The sequence below is a fragment of the Zootoca vivipara genome, chromosome 4 (assembly GCF_965207765.1).
Source record: "Zootoca vivipara chromosome 4, rZooViv2.hap1.1, whole genome shotgun sequence".
In the NCBI taxonomy this organism is placed as follows: Eukaryota; Metazoa; Chordata; class Lepidosauria; order Squamata; family Lacertidae; genus Zootoca; species Zootoca vivipara.
The window spans coordinates 73,694,657-73,721,047 of record NC_142587.1 but is presented as its reverse complement, the minus strand read 5'-3'; the positions used below and the strand labels follow the sequence as shown (position 1 = coordinate 73,721,047).

At 43.0% G+C, this 26,391-nt stretch overlaps 1 protein-coding gene across 2 annotated transcripts in view; it reads left to right on the top strand.

Annotated features, from left to right (window-relative positions):
- LSAMP (limbic system associated membrane protein) overlaps positions 1-26,391 on the top strand; it is a 440,854-nt gene that overhangs the window by 206,932 nt on the left and 207,531 nt on the right. For both annotated transcript variants that reach the window (XM_088668209.1, XM_035114576.3), the window contains exon 2: positions 17,109-17,341. In XM_088668209.1, coding sequence (XP_088524335.1) covers positions 17,109-17,341 — 233 coding nt within the window. The remainder of the gene's footprint in view (positions 1-17,108; positions 17,342-26,391) is intronic.

The following is a 26,391-nucleotide window of genomic DNA, read 5'->3' as shown; positions in this document are numbered from 1 at the left end:
AATCAGGTAATTCTTCCCCAACTCTGCACCAAGTGACAAGCAGATCACTCAGATATTCCTGGTGCAGAGATGCTGTGGACTTATGGTACCGTGTTTCCCCCTTTTTAAGACACCGTCTTACAACTTTTTCCCTCAAAAAAGCACACGGTGGCTTATTTTCAGGGGGTGTCTTTTTTTATTTAAGTGCCGGTACAACTTGGCGCTCTCTCCCGTGCGCATTTTCTGCCTCTTCTATTCTCTCCGTTTCCCCTCCTCCCCCATCCTGAATCAAGGGCTCTCCTTCCTTGGAGGCTTCTAAGCTGAGGCTGGATGGCCACCTGCCTAGGAGACAGACGTGCACACGGGGGGGACGGGGGGGACTTCACTCTGTGAGGTGGAGCAGGAGGTATACACGAAGCTGCCCACCGTCATGTCAGTGTAGGTGGGACTGCGCTGGTCGCAGTCGAAGCACTCGCGATTGGGTGGGAGCACTGGGAGGCTGCTCATCTCCCTCAGCAGCTTTAGGTGCTTCTCCTCCTGCTTCGGCTTGGCGCTTGCTGCCATGGCTTTGAAGGCAGCGGCGGCCGTGTGTGTGTGCGCGCGGAGGTATAGAGGCTGCTCCCCGGGCTCTCTCACGCTGGCCGGGGAATGAGGAGGGAGGCCGGGACCCGTCCTGCTCTGAGATGTTAGTGAGGGAAGCGCGAGGGGGACGAGGCTTGGGCCTGCGGCTCTGGCGCGCGCAACCCCAACTGACGCACCGATGGAAGGAGGGGGGGAAAGGGAAGGAGGAGGAGAGGAGCGGCGTCAGCTCTCGGCGAGGAGGCTGGGGCAGCTGAATGACGAGCCGAAGAGGAACCTGTGCGGCACCTTTTCTCTGTCGGGGGGGGGAGAGACGCGATCACAAACAGAGAGAGACAGACGCGCACACAGGGGGGGGAGAGAGAAAGACGCACGGGGGAGAGAGAGAGAGAGACGCGCGCACACACACACAGAAAGAGACTGACACCCACACAGAGAGGGAGAGCGGTGCTGCTTCGCGCTTTGTCAGCGCTGCAGCCGCCGCCGCTTCCGAGCGCCAACCCGACCTGGCAGGCTTCCTCCTCCTGCCACGGCCGGCATTGCAGGAGCTGGGTCCTGCTGGCTTGTGCCCTCAGTGTTCCGTGCGGCACTGCTGCATGCTTTATCGGCGCTGCAGCAGCAGCCGCCGCTTCCGGGGACCGACCCAACCCGGCAGGCTTCCTCCTCCTGTTGCGGCCGGCGTACTGGGTCCCGCTAGCTGGCTGGGGCGCTAGGTGGTCTTGCTCCGCACGTCGCGGAAGTATGGCTTATTTTCGGGGTATGTCTTACGTTTCTCAAACGATTAAAAACCCTGCCATGCCTTACTTTTTGACTACGTATTAAAAAAGGGGAAACATGGTATATACCTTTTAGTGTAGGTTACACTGATCTGAATATGTAACCTTTGTCTGAATGTGCTGTTGCAGTTGGCTCCCTCTAGGTGCAGGCCGTGGGAGTATGCCAGATTACAGAAAAGACTGCCTGACAGTTCTTCCTAGGGCAACCATCTCAGAGGTTCCCGTGTGCTCCCAGTGGGGAGAGCCTTAAGCCAGTGGTGTCTACTCCAGCATTAATAACCCAACAAGGTGGAAACAAGCAAAAGAGTTTTCTGGTTCTTCTGAAAAATGAAGACCGCATAATATAAAATATTTTTGGCTGCAAGAGGACATGGAGTTATTGCACTCCTATCAGCTTCCATATAGGCAAGGACTAAATGCAAACAAATCCCAAACTGGGCATTGCTTTATTGGGGTAAGAAGAATAAGAAGAAAGAACAGAAACACCCATTGCCTTGTGTTCTCACACTATTCAAAGTTGGGAGGCTCACAACTCAATGTCTTCCCAGTGCCAGCTATCTGAGGCATCTATCTTTTCTCTCTGCTCGATTGGCTGCTAAAAGCTGTTTGATCAGGATGAGCTACCCTCTTAAGAAGTCTGAGACAGGTTTAGAGGCAAGTAAATTGGGCAGCTAGCATGGTGCACAGCTCTGACAGAACTTCACTGTGATATTCTGCATACTTCAAGTGGGCTCTGATGTGCATCACTCTTGAACAAGGTGTATGGATTACACCTTTTTAAAAAAAAATCCCCCACAATCCACCTACATATGGAATTGCCAAAATGGTCCATAGCTGGAAAAGAATTGAAAACCTGGCCTGTTTTGCACATGTTTCTTAGGCTCATGTTGGTCTGAGCCAATTGCTATGTTCTGAGCTGACTAGAAAAGCAAGGAGATTTCTTCTCAGTAATAAGATTGTACAAGGTTCTTGAAGCACTTAGTTCCTTCCATTGATGAGTATCTCTGCTCTACCATTTTATAATTTCCCAAATCAATACTCAAACCCAACAGAAAACTTCTGTGAACCATAACTCATTAAGCTTTAGTGCAACTTAAGACAAGGACCTTGCATGCATGAGGCCATCAAGCACTGATATTGACTCTCCGGGACATTTTTAAGGCTATTTATATCACAATAAAGTCTCTTTATTAGCTTCATCAATCAAGAAAAGGCCATGTTTTGGCCTGAAAATGACTTTGACTTAGTCTTGGCAAAGGAGAAGAATGAGGAATCCTGGGATCCATTATCTTCGGTCTCATTTGAAACAATCTAATTGCAACCATATGTAAGAATTTATGGCTGCTAAAATAAGTGGGAGAAACATTGCTAATTGCGGTGTTACCTTTATAATCAGAATGGCCTGTAGGTGCTGTGCAAGAAGTTACTGGATGGAAAGTGCCAACAACTAGCTCAACCACGATGGCACCCTTTTGCAATGAAAATAACTGTAATGTGATATATTGACTCAGAAAGCATTGGCTCAGCAAAATCTAGGTTCAAATCCTCGTCCATTGACAAAGCTCAGTGAGTGGGCTTAGGGCAGTAGTTGCCAAACTCTCTTCCCCACAAACCACTTGAAAATTGCTGATTGTCTTGGCTGACCCCTTCATTGTTTATCCACTTGTTGTATCAGTTGTAATGTGCTATGTCAGATGTTGTGTGATTTGTAATTCCATAGAATTCAAATTATGATTCAATAACACACCCTCCAACATTTATCAGCAGAATTTTGGGGCACATGTCAGCTGGCTCACTTGCACAGGACCATGGCACCAAATGACATGCAGGTCAGCTCACTGCCTCCCCTGCTGCAGCCCCTACCTGACAGCTGCTCACTCTCTTCCCTCCTCACTTGCTTTTTTCGCCCGCACTGCACCTCACACTGCCATGACTTTGGCAGCAGCAGAGAGGGGCTGGCAAGAGTGTCATGGGCATTTGCTGCTTCCACTCCGGTGGGGAAATGCTTCCCCCCAGACACAAGGGTTCTGCTTCACAAAGGTTCCCCTGCTAAGCACAATCGCCTGCTGCTCATTCTCCCTCCCATGCTAGGATTATATAAGGACCCAAAAGGAGGACTAAAATGCAGCTTTTTCAGTTTGGGAAAACACACATGCAGCAATCGATTGCCATAATTTAAAATGCTGGATCAAGAAAGACCTTCATCTTGGGGGCTCGTCTCCGCACTCTATAGCAAACACCACACAAACTCACACATAACATCTGCTGTTAATAAGCTTGGTACACGATGACCTGGTGTCCTTTGTTGCCAGTACCATCTGTTTTTAGCACTGCATCCGTCAGCATCTCTGGTGTGCATGCTGTCATTTGTGGATGACTATATTTAGTTTACATACCTTGATTAACAGGTGGTATCAAGCTGGCATTGCCCACTAGTTTCTATCAAGACCAGCAGAATGTACTTATTAGTATTCCAGTCCAGCAGCATCAATTTTCTTCTCTCCTTTTCCACCCTCCTTGCAGATTTCACACCTCAGGCTTTGCTTACCTGGGAGTAAGTTAATAGGAGCAGTTGTTCAGGTAAAGAGACAGCAGGTTGGCATCACTCGCAGGGGCCTCTGAGATTAAGCAATAATGCCAGAGCTTTAAAGTAGTTACAGATATTTGATAACTAATTGGTTGGGAAATCAATTTATTTTAATTACACCAGTTAAATAAAGCAGGGAGATAAAAAGACTTTGAATTCCTGTGGTGCTAAACCACTGTCAAGGGGAAAGTGAGTGTGCGAGAACCCATTATATCACTGCTTTTATGCCACCAGGGGCTTTTAAGTTGCTGAGAAGGCTTCTTATGAACGTAGCTATGCTCTTATCTCCCTGAGGTTTAGAATTAGAAATGCAAAGAGATTATTTCTGTAGCCTGTTGCAAACGTCTGCTGAGGAGTGGGAAGGTGAGACTATTGCAACCTTGTGTTAGCCAAGAAGTTCTCATCATTTTTCCACCCTGCTCTAGTCTTTTTTTCTGCTTAGGCCCTAAAATGCAATGAATTTGACAGGCCATCTGTCTGTGTGTTTCAGGGCGTGGGTGGGTGTACACATACATACATACACACATACATACACACAAAAACGTTTTTTTAAAAAAGGTATGAAAATCAGTCTAGTTACAACTTGTCAGCTCTGTTGAAGATTAAAACAGAAAGCTTCTTATAAAACCTGCAACACAATAAGATGCTTGTTTATAGTTATTATTCTTAAGATAGCCATGAATCAGCTTAGTATCAGGCCTCATCCATGTCCCTCTTCGAGAGATCAATTGATCCTTACAGCCTTTGCTTCCTTCTTCCCAAAGATCAGTTATAAATCAGTTCCTAACTATCATGCTGACAGTAAAAAAGAAAAGAAGAAAAGTCTTCCATCAAATAAACCCTGCCATTTCTTTTTTCTCTTCTGCTTATTTATTTATAACTGCATCTTCCTTTGGAAAGGCTCATTGTGGGTGCAGGGATGAAGGTGAGTTTAGATCAAAGCTCCCAAGAGACCTCATTCCCGGCATTCTTTCTCTCTCGTTTCCTGCCTCAAGCCCTTTTCAAATAATTCCCTCACACAGCCCACAGTGGACAAAAGTGACACATCCGTGACATGCAGAAAACTCAAAGATGCTAGAAGAGGAAAGAAAAAGTTTACTTTAGTTCTCTACTTAATATAAATGGCACGGAATCTCTTATAGTACACCTTATATACAGTACTAAGAAATATTAATCTCATCTATCTATCTATCTATCTACAGTGGTACCTTGGGTTACAAACGCTTCAGGTTACAAACTCTGCTAACCCAGAAATAGTACCTCAGGTTAAGAACTTTGCTTCAGGATGAGAACAGAAATCGTGCTCCGGCGGCACGGCGGGAGCAGGAGGCCCCATTAGCTAAACTGGTGCTTCAGGTTAAGAACAGTTTCAGGTTAAGAACGGACCTCTGGAACAAATTAAGTTCTTAACCAGAGGTACTACTCTATCTATCTATCTATCTATCTATCTATCTATCATCTCCCGAGAGAGAGAGAGAGAGAGAGAGAGAGAGAGAGAGAAAGAAATGGAGAAATTGAAGACACTCAAAACCAGGCACCTGATGTGGCTACCTCCCTTTGCCTAAAGGCAGAGGTAGCATTGTCCATCCCTTTGTGTTTAGACCTAGACCTTTGTATACATTCTTGATTCTTTCTCAGATTCTTCTTGCTTTAAACTTGTTAGCATGGTACCTCCAAACAGGTTGAAGTTTTTGCTTACCCAAACCTACACATACTTAGAAATCTTAAACTTTCCTTTCAACTCAGCTCTGCTGCAGCTCTTTCACGCTTCCTGCCCCACTATATTTGTTAGTTCACAGAAAGAAAAGCAAACTACTGTACCTTCCTGTAAATGAGGCACCCTAAACAGAACAGAGGCATTGTGGATGAGTTTTGTGTGTGTGGTGATCATTATTGTTAAAATGAATAGAAGCAGAACAGCTGAGAGCGAATCTGCCACTTGGTGCCTTTCTTGATGAGCATCATTTGCTGGTGGTATTTCAGAGCTGGCCTTAGATATGGAAATGAGACTGTGCATGTGTGTCTTGCTCAGAAAGCTGTTCTTATCTTTCAAGTAGGAGCAATATATGTGAAGCAATGCAGGTAGGTTAAGCGCATCAGGAGATTTGTCAGTGCTAGACTTTTCTTTACATTTCCCTGTTTTTCAACAACCAGAGCAGTACGCACACTAAGAACAATAGCAGTGATGGATATAAGAAGGCCTCACTTTCCATTCTGTGCCATAGCCATCACATGCAGCACTGTTTCCAACCTGCTGCACTTCATCTTCCATCAAAAAAAGATGTTGTCTCTTTGCCCACTGTGGTGAAATTATGTTGCCATTACATTCCTCCTCATTAATTTCAGTGCAAAGAAAACATGGTGTATAGTTTGAGGACTGAAAGCAAGAACAACATCAAATACCAATCATATTCACTGGATTGATTTCCATTCCAGACATGGGATTGATAACTGATAACAGGCAATTTCTATTCCTGTTTTTATTTCTGTACGAATTCTGTGGCCTCCCTAATGGCAAGTGCTTATATATTCACTACTATGTCAATATGTCTTCCATCTTTGGCTCCTCCAGCAGAGCGCCAAAAAAATATAAAGTCACTGCATTTATAAAAGAATATTAGTGGTGAGATGTATTCTGCTACCAACACATAGAGATGGGCTTACCACCAACTTTTGTGGGATAACCAGCCTCATATAACCAACATGCTTGAGTCTAATTAAAGTATGAAGGAGTTAAAATCATAAGAGTGCCCTGCCAGGCTTAGCTCACCTTGGGAGGGACTAAGTAATCAGCACTTTGTTCCCCTTTATTCCACCTGAGAAGTTCAGTGTGTGAGAAGGCCTGAGCTCGTTGCTGCAACTCAGACCACATGGCTATTACAAGCCAAGCTGAAGTTCCTATACCAATAATTTAGGAACTTCCACCACTGTATCTATGTCATGTTTTACTACCTATGCAACCTTTTCCTGAATGCTGTATGGAAAAGTACATGAATCTGACCTTTGAAGAATTTGTAGGTAAACCAATTTTTAACTTACGAAATGTTTGGTCTTCTCCTATGCTGGGGGAAGAGGGAAATTTTGGATCTCACAAGGGCAAATTTTAAAGGTCTAACAATCTATATGTCCATGTTTACCTTTGCTGCATATTTTGTGGTTTTAAATCTGCTGAGGTTCTCTCACCAAAGAGTACTTGCCCCAAATCTTGATCTTTGCATCCAGGATGTGTGTGTGTGTGTGTGTGCGCGCACACACACACACACACATGTACACACACACATACTTGCACCAAGACTTTTTTATCCTGTGCCTGTGACAGCTGCATGAGAAACAACAGGCAGGGGTGAACAAAGGCGTCGTGACACACGGGGCGGGGCATCAGTACGTACAGCGCATGTGCGGCACCGCTACATACAATGCATGCGCAATACGTAGCAACGCCGCACATGCGCTGTACATAGCAGTTTGCCAGCGCCACCGCTCCAGCACCGTACAGACGGTGCCGGGATCCTCTGCTCGTGGCTGTAGCGGCGACAGAGGGATCCCACCGCTGTCTGTATGGCGCTGGCGGCAAACCGCTATGTACAGCGTATGTGCAGCATCGTTACGTACAGCGCATGCATGCGACACCCCACCTGCACTGTAATAGTGGTTTGCCACTGGTGCCGGGATCCTCTGCTCATGGCTGCAGCCATGAACGGAGGATCCTCCATATGCTGCACCCCCCGCTCACCCACCCACCCCGCCCCATTGCAACGCCACTGGCAACAGGGCAATGGATGCAGCTTTTTTCATCACTGCATCTCCATGCTGGATACTTCTGTACTTGTTATGTTGCTATCTGTTATGCACCCTGAGAAAGCCCACATATAGGAAAATATGCAAGGGTGTTTCAGCAGCATAAGCAATATAAGTTAAAGGTAAAGGGACCCCTGACCATTAGGTCCAGTCCCAGACGACTCCGGGGTTGTGGCACTCACCTCGCTTTACTGGCCGAGGGAGCCGGCGTTTGTCTGCAGACAGCTTCTGGGACATGTGGCCATGTGGCGAACCAGAGCAGCGCACGGAAACTCTGTTTACCTTCCTGTCAGAGCGTTACCTATTTATCTACTTGCACTTGATGTGCTTTCAAACTGCTAGGTTGGCAGGGGCAGGGACCAAGCAACGGGAGCTCACCCCGTCATGGGGATTTGAACTGCCGACCTTCTGATCAGCAAGCCCTAGGCTCTGTGGTTTAGACCACAGCGCCACCCACGTCCCAATATATAAGCAATATATGTGCTTATTATTACACAGAGATAAGTTAAAAGTGGGAAATGTGTTGCATATGAAGATGAAACCGCTATAATAACATTGACTGATTGAGAAGCAAACCTATTAATGTTATGGATCAGTTTTTATCATCTCTGATGAATTAATTTTTTATTCTGTGCCTTGCTTTGCTGATGTCTTTCTTCATTGATCATTCCTGTGTTTGTAGAATGCTATTTGGGTGTGGGAGAAGCAAGGCAGGAAGCTTTGAAGTTCTCTCTCACACGCAAAAATTTTTGCTGCTTCTTTCTCTTTTTCACCTGTTCAGAGTCTCTTGCCCTCATTTTCCTCCCCTTATTCTCCATTCCTTTCAGAATTTGTCTTTACATTACTAAGCTATGACTTTAACTAAATCTTCAGTAGCTCCATCAGGTGCCTTGATACCGCTTCTCCCCACCCTTTCTTTCACTGTGATCTATTACTGTTTTGCTCCATCTGTCTGATTGTCATTTTGCATTTTAACTTGGTTTAAGGGTATCAGGTGCTATAGTTCTCTGATATAACACAGAATGTTTCATATAGCCTAGGCAGGCTTGATAATTAGCAAGCATTAAAGAGTTCCAGTCAAACTTCCCCTCCTTCTCTCTCCCCCCTCCCACCCAAATGTCCTTCAAAACAAGCATTCAAACAATTGTGGTTTAAGAACTGAGTTGTTGTTGTTTCAAAAAACCTTTTCATAATTGATCTATTTTCATGTTTAAAAAATATTTTCCATAATTGATCTGTTTCATAAAATACTAAATATTGTTCTATGCATTTCTACTTCAATGTAAAACCCACTATGTTCAAAGGGACTTACTCCCAGGTAAAGGGCATAGGAGTGCAGCCCTGAATTCTGAAGTCATGATCTCATTAGGGTTGACAGAGGACGAGATGGTTGGACAGTGTTCTCGAAGCTACCAACATGGGTTTGACCAAACTGCGGGAGGCAGTGCAAGACAGGAGTGCCTGGCGTGCTCTGGTCCATGGGGTCATGAAGAGTCGGACACGTCTAAATGACTAAACAACAACAACAATGTACCCATTTTATTAGGGATGGGCATTCCCCTTCAATCCCTCATGGAATGAATCCAGTAAAAATCAGATGGTTAACTTTAAGTAACTACCATCCATAAATTGTATTCAGATTTTAGACATTCATAACTTAATCCAGGTGTCTTGTTTGGAGGAGCCTTGAGCTCTTAGATAATATGTGATAATAGAAGACAGGTAGTCCAGCAACATTGCTGAAGCCAAGCAGGTGTAGTTCTGGATATGAGAATCTAGAACTTTGACACGAAATAGAAATGCACTGGAGGGTAAACACTGTTGCCTCATCTGCTATGACATTCCCTGCCATCCCCATACCAGTATTCAAAGGAATCCCTTATACATAAATAGTAACAATGGACATGGGTGTCTATTGCTGTTTTGTATCAATTTTTCATTTTGATTGGGGTGGAGAACCTATGGCCCTGTACATGTTCCTGCACTACATCTCCCATCACCCTGACCACCGGCCATGCTGGCTGGGGCTGATGGGAGTTGTAGTCCAACAACAGCCAGAGGGCTATATGTTCCCCACCCCTGATCTTGATAATCACTGTCTTGAATAGAGAGAGGAATGTTCTTCATAAATAAAATAGGATTGCATTTTTGCTGTGGTTTTTCTTTGCCGTTGTTCCCCCAAATGCATCCCTTTATTTTATGCTCCAAGTCCTCTGGCATTGGTATAATGTTTTATTTGTCTTTTGAAGCCTTGAAGTTGTATTTGTCTTTAGAAACCTTCCACATTTTATTTATTTTTTGCACCATGCTTGCTTCAGGGTTAAATATGAACACAGCCTGGCAAACAGGTTGTTGTTCTTGGTCTCAGTAATATTTGGCCACTCTTGTGCAGCTATTTGCTTGGCTTAAGGAGCCAAAGAATTATAGAGTTCAGGAACCTCCTAGGGAAGTTTAATGTATCTCATTGGTGGTAGTTGGTGGGTGTAACAGGTCTGCCCGTTGTGTATCCATGAATTTTTTTTTGCTCTACAAGATTCAAACAAACATCCATACATCAGTGCAGAAATCTAACAATCCACTTTATTCCTCTGCCATGTACCAATGCAATTCCATAGCTGCCAAGTTATCCCCTTTTTACAGGGATTTTCCCTTATGCTGAATAGGCTTCCTCGCGAGAAAAGCGAAAACTTGGCAGCTATGCAATTCTAGAAAAGAGGTTTTCTTTGCAGAGAGAAATAACAATGGCAGGCTAGGATTTTGATGGCAGCCTCATGACCCATGTTGGAATGGGATGTTCTGTTTTCAAGAGGGAGTGTTTCTGTCCAAGAAGCACTTGGACAACCACTTTCCTCCCATGTCTCCTGTAGAGGAAATTTTCTCAGCCCTCCCTCCCTCCCATAGTTTAGAGGCTCCCACTGGGGCTAGCTGCTTGGTTAATAGGGCCAGAAATAAATTTTATTGTCATCTTTCTCTCAGGGAGAACTATACCACAATAGAAATCTGAGTCACCCAGGGGAACTGAATGTTGAAAGATTCAAGACTAGCAAAATAAAGTACTTCTGATAGTTAAATCAAGGAATTCTCTCCCATAAGATGTATGGGACTTGAATGCCTTTAAAAGAGGATTAGACGACTTGATGGGGGGGGGCACAGCTATCAATGGCTACCACCATGCCTCTGACTGCTGGTAGCTGAGGGACCACAACCAGGGAAGAATGCACCCATTCCGGCCACTGGATGATACCTAGGTCAGCTTTTGTCAACCTGGTGTCCCTCCAGATGTCTTCGACTACAACTCTCATCAGCCTTGGCCAGCACTTTGTTGCTAAATTTGATTTTTTTTTACCTGCTTTTTAATGTATTGAGGTATTTTAGGCATTACGACGTGGCAGCTTATTTATGCTGATCGTTGTCTAGCAATGTTTTGTTGTAGTTGTTGATAGTGATTTTTTCTGTTTTATTTTTATCTGCTGGTATTTTGAGAGTTAATGTTATTGTGCAATATTATATACTAAATGGATTGTGGACTGTTACTGTATTTGATATAAGTTGTTTATTTAAAAGTCATTTTTTAATTATGACTTATTTACAGTGCTTTTTTTTCTGGGAGTACTTAAAGGTAGGCAGTACCGGGGCATTTTTTTTTTTCAAATGTCAAATCTGTGGCACTTACAGTAACAACTTCCTGGTGACTACCAGCACCTTTTTTTTTCTTTTAAAAAATACCCTGCTTATTTGCGTTGGATCGGATTGTTGTAGGCTGTGGGATCTTTGTTGTATGATGTTTGTTTCTACAGCTTGTAAACCTCCTTGTGTGTAGAAAGGTGGCACATAAATCAAAAGTGAAGCAAAATGGGAAAATACAGTCATACCTCAGTTTAAGTACGCTTCGGTTTGAGTACTTTCAGTTTAAGTACTCCAGGGACCCGTCTGGAACGGATTAATCCACTTTCCAATACTTTCAATGGGAAAGTTCGCTTCAGGTTAAGTACAGACTTCCAGAATCAATTGTGTACTTAAACCGAGGTACCACTGTAGTGTGCCCAGGTCCTGCTGGATGGCTTCTGATTTGCCACTGTGAAAGCAGGATGCTGGACTAAATGGGTCCTTGGCCTGATCCAGCAGTACTCTTCTTACATTCTGATGAAAAGAAACCATCTTTGTTTGCTTTGCTGTGATGTCGTTCCTCCCCTGCCCCTTTCTGTTTTGTGTCTAACAACAGCATTTGCTTTCCAGGATAACACTTTATAACACTTTAGAGAATTTGCCTGGTTTGTTTACTCTGGCTGCCAGGAGTCGGCATTGCTTTGCATTGAACAAGCAGCATTTGATCCCGTTTTATTTCCCTTTCTGCCATTTTGCTGCTGGCTCTGGAGGTGGCAGGGGGCTAGAATGGGTGGCAGGGGAAGTTGTTAGTTGAATCCTGCAAATTCATGTGAAATGGCAAGATTACAGCTGGCTCGTCAGCACTTGTGGTGGTGTGATCCTTAAGGGAAGGCAGGCTTTGTTTGGAGACTTTAGCAGGTTGCGGTGCTTTCAGAAAGAGGCAGCTTACATTTGCAGGAGAAACATGCACCCCACTCCTTTCAAACTATTTTTAAATGCTTTCCTCCTTTGTGCCAAGATTTCAGGTGTGTCTCCCTGTGTGTGTTTTAATCACTAAGGTATACTTCCAACTGTATCTATTTATGAAATGCATAGCTCAGTTGGTTATAGAGTAGTGCTGATAACGCCAAGGCTGCAGGTTCGATCCCTATATGGGACGGCTGAATATTCCTGCATTGCAGGGGGTTGGACTAGATGGTCCTCAGGGTCCCTTCCAACTACAATTTATTCTATGATTCTATGAAACATTCAGTGTCAGAATCGGATTCTACTGCGTCTTGAAATTTTACCTAAATCATTAACATGTTTGACAATTGTACCTGGTGTAGTCCGCGGCGGAGCTTCATGCTCCGCCACCGGGGGCGGAGGGCAGGCGTGCTGCCCCCAGGGACGTGGTGCACGTTCTGGGGGCAGGATGCAACACGCATTTTGGGGGTGGGGCGCACCGCACACAGGGGCGGGGTGCACGTTTTGGGGGTGGGGCAGGCAGCCGCAATGGCGCCCCTGGGATCGCACCGCTCCTATCTTCCTACACCCCTGGGTGTAGTACTGTCTGTCTCAACTGAGCTGGCCTTTACGACTTTGCTATCGTATACTGAATATGAGTCATACTTAGCACCAAAAGACATGCTGGCTTTTGGCACTAATGTGACTGTCATCAATACATGTGGACTGTTCCATTAAAGAACTGAAATATATTTTGGGTCTGAGTGTCTGTAGACATTAAGTCACCCATAAATACATTTTGTTCAGAAAAAAGTAGATATCTTGATACAGATTTATGTAAAAGCATTCATACAAAGGCTGGATATCTTCTCCAATAACCTTAAGTTATGCTGCCAATTACAGCTGTGTAAAATGTATACTAGGAAATGTTCAGATGTAATTATTGTTATGTTCATTGATCCTTAATAAACATTTATAGTTGCTTGAAATCAGATGGGTGCTATGCAGTGGCTGTCTGGACATCAACTAACTTGCCAGTTAATATTCTGTTAGTATTGAATTAACACTTATTACCCTCTGTTTGAGCAACTTGGTGCAAATCTTTATTAAGGTGTGATCGTAGGGCAAAGTGATACGCAAAATAATGTATATACTTGGAATTTTCACATCTGGCTGTTGATTTCATCCACACCCAGTTTAAAGGGAAAAAACCTGTTTATCTTATTGCACAAGCTGCCAAGGAATTAATAAACGCTTTGGAGAAACTCGGTGAAGTCCTCCTCTACCACAACTGTATGCACAAGTGAGGGCTGAATAAGCTCTGTGCATGGACTGGGACTGGTTTTCCATGCAGGTTCTCTGGGTGGTGTGTTTTTTTTTACTGACGATGGATGGTTATGCTTCTGCCTTTGGTCAGTAGCATGGAGAGTTAGTGTGTTATATTGGATATAAACTCGGGTTGAACATACTGAAGCTTACTGGGTGAACTTGGGCGAGTCACTATCTCTTGCCAGATTGTTGTGCAGGTGTCTCTTCCCATGATATTTTCACACCTTTTCATGATTAGAGATCAGATTTGCATCCAGCAATGCTGAAGAGAGCAAATAGAGACTTGTTTGCCAGTGGGGACAACAGGGAAAGGAGGCTGTGAATGTTTTAGCAAAGCAGTGATCTGCGTTCTCAGTATATGGATCAGACCTACATTCAGTTTGAAGAACTCTGTAAATGTCTGGCTTTCCCCCCAAGAAACGATTTGAAACCCTACTGCCAAATAGTTTTCTTATCTTTAGGTTCCAATCTTCATTCTTCTGCTCTCAAAATACACTTGTGTGAATAGAGCCGACAAAAGGTGAGAGAACAACAGCCCTGGAGACTGGAGGCTTTTATTTAGTTACACAGAACAAGAAATACAGAGCAAGTGAAATGTCTCTTCCTATTCCGTTCATCGTTAAAAAAATATTGAGAGCAAGTTTTCAAACTAGCCTATGGAACTTAAATCAAGGCACAGAGCAAAATAATCACAATTAATAAAAATAGATATTATATGCCTGGCATTTGTGTATTTTTGGTTGAATGAGCTGCCTTTTAAAAGACAGAAAACAGAATAGCAGATGCTGTACCATTGAACTATGACCCTCAATCAGAAAAAGGGTTAAGGACTTGGGTTAGACTCGAGACAAAATAGCAAAGGGGAAATATGCATCAAGTGAGATATAGAGACAAACTAAAGGGTTCTCCTCCAAGCCAGTAGAAGTATCCATTGACCTAGGAAACATCAGGAACAAGCTGCATTGAGGCTTGTTTACCATTAAAAAAAGGGCAAGGGCATAAATGTTGAGAAAAATGCATACATGCATGTCCTACAGCTCCTGGTGGCAACAGATACTCCTCTGCATGCCTGTGAGAACATTCAGAACTTTTAAGTTTTAGTTCTGCAGCAGCAGCCATATTTATTCATTTATTAAATTTATATCCAGTGCTTTTTTTTCTTTTAAAAAATGTTTAGGGGAACTCTCATTTCCCTACTCATATTGAAATACTGCCCTTCAATGAGGCCAAACTTAGATTCAGAAAAAAAGCACTGCTTATATCCCAGGGAGTTTAAGGTGGTATACATCTTTTTCCACTTCCTGGTTTGTTTGTTTGTTTGTTTTTCTAAATCAACAACTCTGTGAGGTAGGTCATATTGAGAAGCAATGACTGTCCCATGGTCACCAAGTGAATGCCAGGACTCCTTTTCTGGAGAACCATCAAATCTAGATGCCGCTAGTGGCAGCTTAATTCAGGCCTGATCCAAATCACACCTAAATTATTCTAATTTTCTAGTTGGGCCCAGTCTGAACCAGGTGCATACAAGTTCACACACCTTTGCTCTAGGCCACTGCTCTATATAATATGTAGAACTGTTATTCACATGTTTTCTTCAATCTGCATGGAGAGTTTCCACACCAACACAACACACTCCTCAGCCTCACCTGGTTTCTAATATTGATTGCAAACCTTGTCACTTCTGCAAAGAGCATGTGTACTGTACATTGCAGTCAGGGCTAAATGAAGGTTCGAAAGGCAGAAGAGCTGTATATTTTACTGTTGCATTCCAAATTGCATTTATGCGCTTTGAGTACTCCGCATGCTCCTCCTTCAAAGCAATGGTGGAAATGTGTTAGGCAGTTTGAAATGCTTCTGTAAACAAAAACACACCATTGTTTCCCATCTGCTTCTTCTTAGCGCTGCCTCTCATTGTTGACCACGGCGGAAAGCAGAGGGAAATGTTAGTGAAATGATCATCTTGCCTGGGAATAATTGATATTAGGTAGCGCAAATTTGATGGAGCTCCCTAGCAGCAGTTATTCCAGATTAATTGCTCTGGAGGAAAAGGGCTGTGAGGTTCTATGTATAGCCCCTTGGGTCAACTTCATCCTTTAGATGCAGCTGGGCCTGACTTTCTGAGAGCTTTGTTATTCTTTTACATAAAAGAACTGAATGACTAATGTAGCCTGCAAGGGCTGTCAGTCCACCCTCCTGCTAGCAGATACCCCACTGTTATCGACAGCTGCAACTAGGGGCATGCCAGGTGGCAAACCGCACTGTGTTTCTGTCTGCCCTACATCTCCACCCTCCTTCCTCTCACCTCTGTATCACCTGGTTTTTCTAAGGACATTTAGGCAAGCACAATGGAAGGTTGCTAAAAACAGATCAGAATTCTCGTACCGTTTAGGCAGCGACTACACCGTATGGAGATCTGCTGTTGGCTAGGGGGCAGGCAGCAGCAAGTTTCCAGGAAAGATTAAAATGTCTAGTATAGCAATGGGCAAGAAAGGGGGTGGATAACACACAACTCTAATGCCAAAAGGAGCTGGCGGGAGCCAGAACTGGAGAATAAATGCATAATGTAACAGCTGCATTCCTATAACATACAGAAAGTGCAGTTCATAGCCCTGAACTCTCGCTCCTTAAGCTGGCAGGGGGCTGCAGATATTTTGAGTCTGCTCTGCATCCAGCATTTAGGTACATATGGGGGGGGGATAAAAAGACTTTCACTTTATGTTCTCACTATTGGCAATGTCAGAGAGAAGCTTGTAGCCTGGAGATAAACAGTGCAGAGAACTTAAGAAGAGTTCTTGAACTCTCTTTAAAAAGCAGGGAGGGGGAGAATAGGGAGGGAAATAGTTATTCACCCATTTTGGGGACTTTTCTTGCCATTGCACAAAATAGGTAGTTTTAAAAAGAGTAATATATTGTAAACTTTTGAACCATACAGAGGTTCCTCTGTAGAGAAAGCGTAAGATGGCATGTCATGAATTCAGATTGCGTGAACCAGGGATGGGAAACCTGTAGCCCTCCAGATGTTGTTGGACATAGTATATGGACAGCAAGTGGAACTAAAAGTTTTAAAAAAATATGGGTTCATATCACATCACTTGTGTGGATGCCTCTCACTGACAAGTTGTTTCCAGCCAGGTTTCATACCCTGGAAAAGGAAATTTTACTGACCTGGACAGATCTGTAGCCCAATACAAGCATGGTTGTTGTTTTTTTAAGAACTATAAAATATACTATAGTAACAATTGTAGTGGATTTTTGTGTGGATGTGTTTGTGCCTCAGGGAGTGTTTGGATGTATGGAGAGTATTACAGGCTCTATATCAGGCATCCCCAAACTTCGGCCCTCCAGATGTTTTGGACTGCAATTCCCATCATCTCTGACCACTGGTCCTCTTAGCTAGGGATCATGGGAGTTGTAGGCCAAAACATCTGGAGGGCCGCAGTTTGGGGGTGCCTGCTCTATATGCAGAAGACTTCTTTGATACCAATATCTGTCTTTTTCATCCCATGCAGGTGTTTTATAGAAGACAAAAGCTCCAAGGTGGCCTGGTTAAATCGTTCCGGCATCATTTTTGCTGGACAAGACAAGTGGTCTCTGGACCCCCGAGTAGAGCTCCAACAACTTTCTCTTCTGGAATACAGCCTCCGGATTCAGAAAGTGGATGTCTATGATGAGGGATCATACACATGCTCAGTGCAAACACTGCACCACCCCAAGACTTCACAGGTTTATTTGATCGTTCAAGGTAAGAAATCATGGCAGGCGGTCAGTGGCAGACCTACATTTTGGGGGCCCTGGAGCTTGAAATGATATGGGCCCCCCTTTGTAACCCACAATGAGGTCTGGGTAACCACTGTTATCTTCTTCAATGGGGGTTTTCCATGACAGATCACCGAATTAAAACAAAAAACAAAAAACCAGCAACTCGGATTTTGATTAAAATCACTGTATTGGATTATTTCACATGCCCAAGGCACAGGTGTGAATTAAAAAAATCATTTGCACCATAGTTTTTGAGTTAATGAAGGTGTTGAAAATTAGGGGAGATTAGGGAAATATTATATACATGCTTGATGCACTTTTTCAAGTAGTCCTTAAAAGCATTGTGGACTAAAGCCACTTCCAGGGCCCCTTAAGCTTCATTCGTTTTATGGTAGATCCGTCCCTGCTGGTGGTGAGACAGAACTTGTTGAGGGGAGAACTCTAGCTACTAACCGTAATACCCAGGATTGCTTTGATGCTCATGGCTGGATCTTGACACATCAAAGAAGCAATTCAGTTAAGTGTGTTGTAAACTCATACAGGGAAATCCAGAAGGGAAAGATAGGACTCCACAGCGCCATCTGGTGTCACAGTGTTATATCGCATATACCGTATGTGCCTGAATATAAGCCTCACCTTTTTTCCAGTTCTGACCATGAAAAGTTAAAGTGCGGCTTAAATTCACGACCTTACAAAAATTGGCTTTTATGATATCGCTGCTGAAACAGACATACGGTAAAACGTAATGAGTGTGAGTGCCTGCAGAATTTTAAGGGAATGGCTTATATTCGGGTATTGTCTTTTTTTCATTTACCCCCTTGAATTTTAAAGGTGCGGTTTATATTCAGGTGTGGCTTATATTCGGGTCAATACGGTACAATGCATATAAAACAGGTTTTTTTTACCAATCCAGCTGAGTCCCATGTTTATCTGACTTTCGTCTGAGAATTAATAGTAGTAGATGCTTATTGCTATTGTACTTGTGATCTTACTGGTAATATTTGACCGAAGTCAGGCAGTTTGAATTAGTCACATTAAAGAAACACAGTCCAGGGCCGGCCCTACGGCCAGGCTGGGTGGCGCAGGGCGCCAGGGCGCCTGCCCGCCCGCCACAGAGTTGTGCCTGTCCACCCGCCACGGAGCTGCGCCCCCAGCCGCGCAGCTCCGCCCACCCACCGCGCTGGGAAACGGGGCGGGGCGGGGGAACCGGGGGGATCCGTCACACCACGGCGCCAGGGCGCCAAATATACTTAAGACGGCCCTGACACAGTCATTCATTTATTTTGATTTTAGATTGCCAGGTGTAAAGTGTATACCATTCTCAGTGTTAGAAACTGAGATATGAAAGCTAGGTGCTAAATGGCACCTTAAACCTAGGTTATGGGCGCAACAATGGAATGTCTAGGTGTGCTTTTTTTATAACAAGAATACAAAGCTGAAAATGAATGAACAGCAGCTAAAATATAATGCTAAATTTTCACATGGTCTAGTCTTTCACCCTAGCCCATCACCCTAATATTCTTAAGAGGGTCTCTTCTCCAGTCTTTGGAGAGTTGGCTGGAAGTGGGGAGGCAGAAAAAGTTCCTCCTTTCCTTCCATTCTGCAGTTTTAATCTGAAATCTTAGGTGTAGCACTGCACTCAGAACTCGAAACTGCTTGCACTAATGAAATTCCCTGTTGCAAAATGTGCCTAGAACAATAGAGGTTTCGAACACTGACGAGTCATTAGTCATTCTTAATATCTGGTTAAACAAGGTTCCCAAGGACAGCACAGTACCTGCAGTCTACAGTACAGCCCTTGCCCTGCCCAATTTTTTATATGAAGTCTATTGAGGAAGGCTCCTGCTTTTTGTCAATGTTTTGTTTGTTTGGGGCTCTGTGTAGGTGTTTCACCTGCTGGTTTTTTGGAGCTAGCTCTTCTTCCGTGAAATTGGTACTTTATGGTATCCTTATCAGTATTTATTTATTTTTTCTAAATGCACTCCAGGCCCCCTGAAGGATGGAGACTCTACGTGCTTGACATGTAGTGTAATCTGCTTGCAGGAGAAACCCCAGCTAAGGGGCAGGGGACATTTAGCAGGTCATAGAATTGTAGAGTTGGAAGGGACCATGAGGGTCATCTAGTTGAGCTACCTGCAATGCAGGAATATTTTGCCCAATGTTAAGCTTAAGAGTCTCGTGTTCTACCCATGGAGATGTTTCCAGATTCAAACTGCTGGCTTCTCCAGTCAAAAGGATTAAGCAGTAGGCAATTTTAATTAATTCATTCACATCAATGAATGGAGATAGGCTTATGACTTGATAAATGTGATCAACTGAACAATTTTGTTTCTATTTGCACTTCTGGGAAAGCTTGACTGCTAATTCACAGTTGCCCTTCCACAAAACCAAGCAAACCTCTGATAGTTGCAGCTAGCAACTAGTGGCTGGACACTGTGAGATCCAGTTGCTGTACAAGTTGAGGTACTGGCCTGATCCAGTCGGTTCTTCTGATGTTATTATGGGATAACATAAAAATTAGGCCTTAGTCAAACTGGCGTTTTGTGCTCAAAGCTTCCTGCATTCTTCTTGATTGCCTAGCGCTCCCAGTTCTCTGCTTTTGCCAGATTTATTCACAACTTTATTAAAAGGAAACAATAATTGGCAGCGCAAGATATGCTGGGGCTGAAGTGCCATAAAAGGGAGATGAATTTGAAACGAGAGAGTGAAAACGAGCGCTTTTCAGCAGGCTTTCAGTCGCACCTCAGCTGCTGAAGCTCTGGCCTACAGAAGCTTTTCACAATCAAAGTTCCCTTTGAACACATGTGAATAATGCCTTTTGTGAAGGTTGCTCTACTAATTGCAGAGATAAAATTACCATCAGCGGAAAATACGATTTTTTTCCCCCTTCTTCCCTGCATGAAGCGTTAGCCAGCCATCTCCATTTGGAGACCTTATGCCCTTGACTCTCTGCAAATCCAGCAGGATGCTTAAAGATTACAAATTTGTATAAGCTCTTTCTCGTGATTCTGTTCAAAAGCATATTTTGTCAACCTACAACAGGCCACACAAGATACATATGTGCATATATGACATACATATGAACATTTCATTGAGAGGAAGGTCAGGATATAAATTTAGTAATATAAAATAAAAATAAATTATTGACTTTTTTCTCTAGTAGGTACAGACATTAACAAAGTAATGTAAAAACTAGGCAAAGCACATACAAGGTTGGAAGCAAATGTCTTAGTCCCTATATTGATTATGAAAACACATTTTTACAGCCACCAAAATCACACCTGTTATTGCTGGCTATGCTATGATCACTTTCATCACACGTTTCCTTCTCTATGTGAAAATATATATACCTGGGGATGATCAGTACTGTTCTATGGAGGTACACACACACACACACACACACACACGAGAGAGAGAGAGAGAGAGAGAGAGAGAGAGAGAGAGAGAGAGAGAGAGAGAGAGAGAGAGACTGCTATGAATTTTAAAGAACCAGGGTGAGATTCTTGTTGGAACATTAAATGTAACCAATTGGTGCAATAACAATAAGAAAAAAATAGACTTTTATATTGGATATGTCCCATTCTATTTGTTTATATTAAGTGCATTCTGCTGGAACCATTATATTCCATTTTGTGCCAATAATGCACTTCTCATGCTACCTACATGTGCCACAGTGAGCACTTTCTCAGGTCAACTCCTTTTGAGGTAGACATGCTGATGTTGCAGGGCTGTGCCACCTCCCAATGTTTAACTTGTCTATGAATGAAATAGGAGGAACAGGAAGCAGCTACATAGCCACCTATCTATACTGATAAATATCACCCCACTAGTTTCCAGCCCCTCTGTTGTTGAAGAAGAAGAAGAAGAAGAAGAAGAAGAAGAAGAAGAAGAAGAAGAAGAAGAAGAAGAAGAAATACTACTACTAATAATAATAATAATAGTAGGAACAGGAATTGAGGAGAATAGATAACATGGTTGCACTCTAATTTGAAAACCTATGTGTACACACACCTATGTGTACAGACCACATGGATAGTAGATGCCCCTTTAGATGGTGTGAAGGTGTGTGCAATTGTAAATGACTACATATAAAAGCACACTGTGAAAAAAAAAAGCCTCTGCACATTTCAAAGGCTATGTCTACACAGCCTTTGTCTTTGTCAATCTGGCTTTCTTTCTTTTGGCCTGCTTGTTTCTCTGCATATCTGCTGCTTCCCAATCAATACTTGAAGCTTTTTTTCCGTTGCCCATCTTTGATCAGTTTTGGCTCTGCCTTGGCCACCTATAGCCCATCCTTGGCATTTGAATTCTCTTGAAAGTACGGAACTCTACAGAACATTATTTTCTTACTGAGCTGCATTGTATTTTTCTCAATGTTTAACTAAAAGTTAATTTCCTGTAATTGAAACTCATTGCTTCTCCCTTCCCCTCCTCCTCTGTAGATTTGGTGAGCAATCATTCTGTAATTGATTGTTACATTGATCTTTAAATCTCTTGTACTCACATTGATCTCTTCTAATGCTTCTATCTAGAAGGAATGTATATTTTACTTAACATCTCTTATGTCTATCTAGCTCTAAAGTGATGTATTCCTAACAAGCAGTATCATTCTGCTGAAAAAAAATTGCTTGTACAATCTGGATGCCCAAAGCAATTTTCCGGCGATATATTCCGGCGATATGTTGACAGAGTTGAATGTGAGTGCATGTTATAACATGGGAGTCACTTAGAAATGCAACTATCTTGAAACTGGAAGGAATTTCAAAACTTCACTTCTGTCTCAGCCTAAAGGGAAAGTGTGGGGTGTTATGTGAGGGAAGAAATTGAAGAAGTGAACAAATTCCATCAGAGGGAGTACTGAAAAGAGCCAAGAGTGACCTATGCACATGTACACAGCTAATAACTCCACAGTAGGGATGGACGTGGGTGGCGCTGTGGTCTAAACCACTGAGCCTAGGGCTTGCCGGTCACAAGGTCGGTGGTTTGAATGCCCGTGATGGGGTGAGCTCCTGTTGTTCGGTCCCAGCTCCTGCCCACCTAGCAGTTTGAAAGCACGCCAAGTACAAGTAGATAAATAGGTACTGCTCCAGCGGGAAGGTAAATGGCGTTTCCGTGCACTGCTCTGGTTTGCCAGAAGCGGCTTAGTCATGCTGGCCACATGACCCGGAAGCTGTCTGTGGACAAACGCCGGCTTCCTCGGCCTATAGAGTGAGATGAGTGCCACAACCCCAGAGTCGTCCACAACTAGTTCTAATGGTCAGGAGTACCTTTACCTTTACCTTTAGGGATGGATGGATCTGTCAATATCAGTTCCTCTTATTTTCTAAAAAATAATAATTCAGCCTTAAATTCAGTTCTCCACATTTCCACATCAGTTTGCATTTTGTTTAAATTCATCAGCATTTTAGTGTGAAAATTTCCTTTAACCGTTGGAAAATTAAATCTCCATCAATCTTATAAGTCCAAGTTCTGTACCATATATTAAAAAAATACACACCATAGATTTAAAGCTCATTACTTCTCCTGAAAAAAAAAATATCCTGGGAAATCTAGTTTGTTAAGGATGCTTGAAAATGGAGCTCTGTGAGTTCCCAGGATTTTCTGGGTGAAGCCATGGACTTTAAATGTATGGTGTGTATGCAACCATAGTCTCTTTGCCACAGTGGTATACCAGCTTTTTATCAACTCACAAATGTCCAATTTGTGGCTTGTATTGTCAAACACATTGCAATAGACACTGTAAGCTTTCTTAGGAGTTTCAGGGAGTAAAGGATAGGATATTAAATTTAACAAAATAAACAGGTATCAAGTCAAATCTAAGTAATTGTCCTGTTGATGGCTAGTTTGTGGCCAATTTATAACAGATGAGTATATGATACAACTGTTCATGTCCCCATGTGATTTCAGCTTTGAAGCATCTGAGAATCACACCTTCTTACTTCACCTACATTTAATAGTCTTCTCACTTGCACAGGTGTACATCTGTTTTTCACTTCTGTAAGTGAGGAAAAAGTCATATTCTTAGACTTCTAGTAACCTAAGACTTACTTGTCACTCTCACATTTAAAGCCCAGCACTTCTAAGAAACTCCAGTACAGTGGTACCTCGGGTTACAAAAGCTTCAGGTTACAGACTCTGCTAACCCAGAAATAGTACCTCAGGTTAAGAACTTTACTTCAGGATGAGAACAGAAATCGCATGACGGCGGCACAACAGCAGCAGGAGGCCCCATTAGCTAAAGTGGTACCTCAGGTTAAGAACAGTTTCTGGGTTAAGAACGGCCTCCAGAACGAATTAAGTTCTTAACCCGAGGTACCACTGTATAGCATTGCTATAATCGTTCACTCCTTTCTCAAGCCCATGTCCCAAAGTACTGTTATAAACCGTTGCCAACAAAGATCTGTCACTTAGCAGTTTCCTTCGACATCAATGTAGGTAAGCAGCATAGTTCTTAATTTCTGTTTGTTCACAGAGTCATTTCAGAATGGAAGTCCTGCAATCCCTCAGGAACTTGAATTGTCCTGTGAGATCTCGCGAGAGCATCCCAGAGCCATCCCAGCTCACTTCTAACTGGTTCTTACATATATGTTCTGTGTTTTAAAAGGGCATCAAGTACAAACGAGCTATCAGATATCAAACATACAGGTAGAACTTTCATATATCATCGGAAACACAATGCTTTCCAGTTGAGTCATTTCATATATTCATTGGCCAGCTCAGTTCAGCTGCTCAGTAGCACCCACTCAATCACCTGTGGGAATAGAGAACCTACAGTGCTGCCCTGAAACCCTTTCTTTCCCTTGAAACTCCACCTATCAATAACTTCTCAAGCAAGCTTGTGTAGCAGGTGTTAGTCTAAGCCATAGCCATCTTTTCTGTTGCCCACACTTCTAAAGTTTAATGAGTGCTGTGTGTCCATAAGCTATAAACAGGGCAGATAAAACATTATGTCACTATTCCTTTCCTATCAACACTGAGTGCTTGAGTCCAGCGATCTCTTGGCAGCTATGGACACAAAAGCTGTGTCTGAATCTATGAGACACTGTTCCTTATATATATGAATTATATGCAGTGGTGGGTGGTTAAATTTCATGAAGGTCTGCAAAGTAATGACAGCAGGCACTAAGGGCAATGAAACAGCTATGCTGGCAGAGGGAGCTGGGCTTTGTGGCCCAACCAACCAAGGGGAGAGGGTAGGTAGAACTTTTCATCAATTTTTCATCTGTGGTGGCCTAAATGTACTACAGTGAAATCTAAGCACTGTTATCACTTGTCCTTTCTCCACTACTTGGCCTCTTTAGAGCAGCCATTCTGCTTTTAAAGAGCTCACTTTTGCTTAAGTTAAAGATGCTCACGTCTGTCAGCATTATCAGCAGACTCATGATTGCAGACTGGTGATTATTATTACCACCTTCTCACAATAACCATGATTGCGTGGATGAGTCCATAATTATGCATTGGGGGGGGGGGAGAATCCCACCATTTCACGTGAAGCCATTCAGATGCAAGCCGAAGCATCTGTAGGAAAGGGGCATCAGCTCTCTTGTACTGCAGATGGTACCATCAGCTCTCTTGTACTGCAGATGGTGTGAGGAAAAGCAGATGACTGGCTTCCAAGCCAGCAGGGAGGAAAGTCTTTGTGGGGTACAAACAGCTGGATGATACTATTTACCCTGGAGGAGGGTCAAATGAGGATACCGCCTGCTCTACCATTTTTAGAATCCTTTGTATGTCTAGGGTCTGCAGGCAAAGTCAAAGAGACAAGATGGTTTGGAAGTATGTTTATATCACAGGTACACTCTGAATTTCCCATTCTGTATTATTCATCATGGAGGATGATCTGTGTTAGAATAATAAGATAGCAACATAGTTCTTCATCATCTTTAGCATCCTCTAATGAGCTGGTGTCTGCCTTCAAAAACAATCATCTCAGGACACCAAGGGAGACAAAACAAGAGAACATGTATAAATCAGATTTTAGTCAGCTACCCAATGAGATGTGAAATAGGTTCCAGGACAGATCATACCCTACAACAAACTTGTTTGCCATGATAATGTATAACTATTTCCTGTGTTATAGAAGTCTCCTTATCACGCCTTAAAATTCCTACCTAGTAAAAATGTTTTGTTGTTGTTGTTGCTGCTGCTTGTTTAATGGAGGTTAAATTCTTTGGAGCAATCTTACTTAATGTTTTCCCTCATTGCCTCTGAAACAGAGACTTTTCGTCTTTTCTTTCAGAGCTCCAGATTACAAAGTTACACCAGTTCATTAGAAGTTAAAGATAATGTAGAAATTATGTTGCTTTCTTGTTATTTTAACACAGGTCATCATCCATGATGAATAATGCTGGCTAGGAAATTCTTAGTTTACCTGTTTCACATGCTTCTCGTTCTATTTCTGTGACTTCTCAGAACCATGGGGGGGGGGAATTATGTAGAATACTTACATATACCGTATGTCAACATTTTCAATATGCTAAATTTAAAACAGGTCAGAAAACAATAAATATACTGAATGTGTGTGTGCTCGCATTTCTAAGCGCCCAGCCTCTGGATGAACCGTTAATGGAGGACCGTTAATGGCAATCGCAACATGCACTGCATTCCTTGCTCATCTATCACTTGAGATGGCATAGAATCTTTGACGACACTGATATCCATCATGTTTCACTTTATAATAGGGGTAGGCCTTTTCCATAGTTATGGAATCTATGCAAAAGGCAGTAACATTTTACAACACTATACAAGTCTTTAAAGAGTACAGTGATGATTCTGTGAAATGTATCACTCCACTCATATAATTTAAAGGTGTCTGGTATCTTGTGTCACTGTAACTCTGAGCACAGGTTGATGTGTGTAGTGCTAGAACTAATGAGCTAAACTTGGCACAAGACACTCAGAAATGGTGTTGGATGAAGGCAGCCCTGTATTGGGAAGCTTTTAATGTTTGCTGTATCATGTGTTATTTTATACCATGTTGGAAGCTGCCCAGAGTGGCTGGTGCAACCTAGTCATATGGGCAGGGTACAAGCA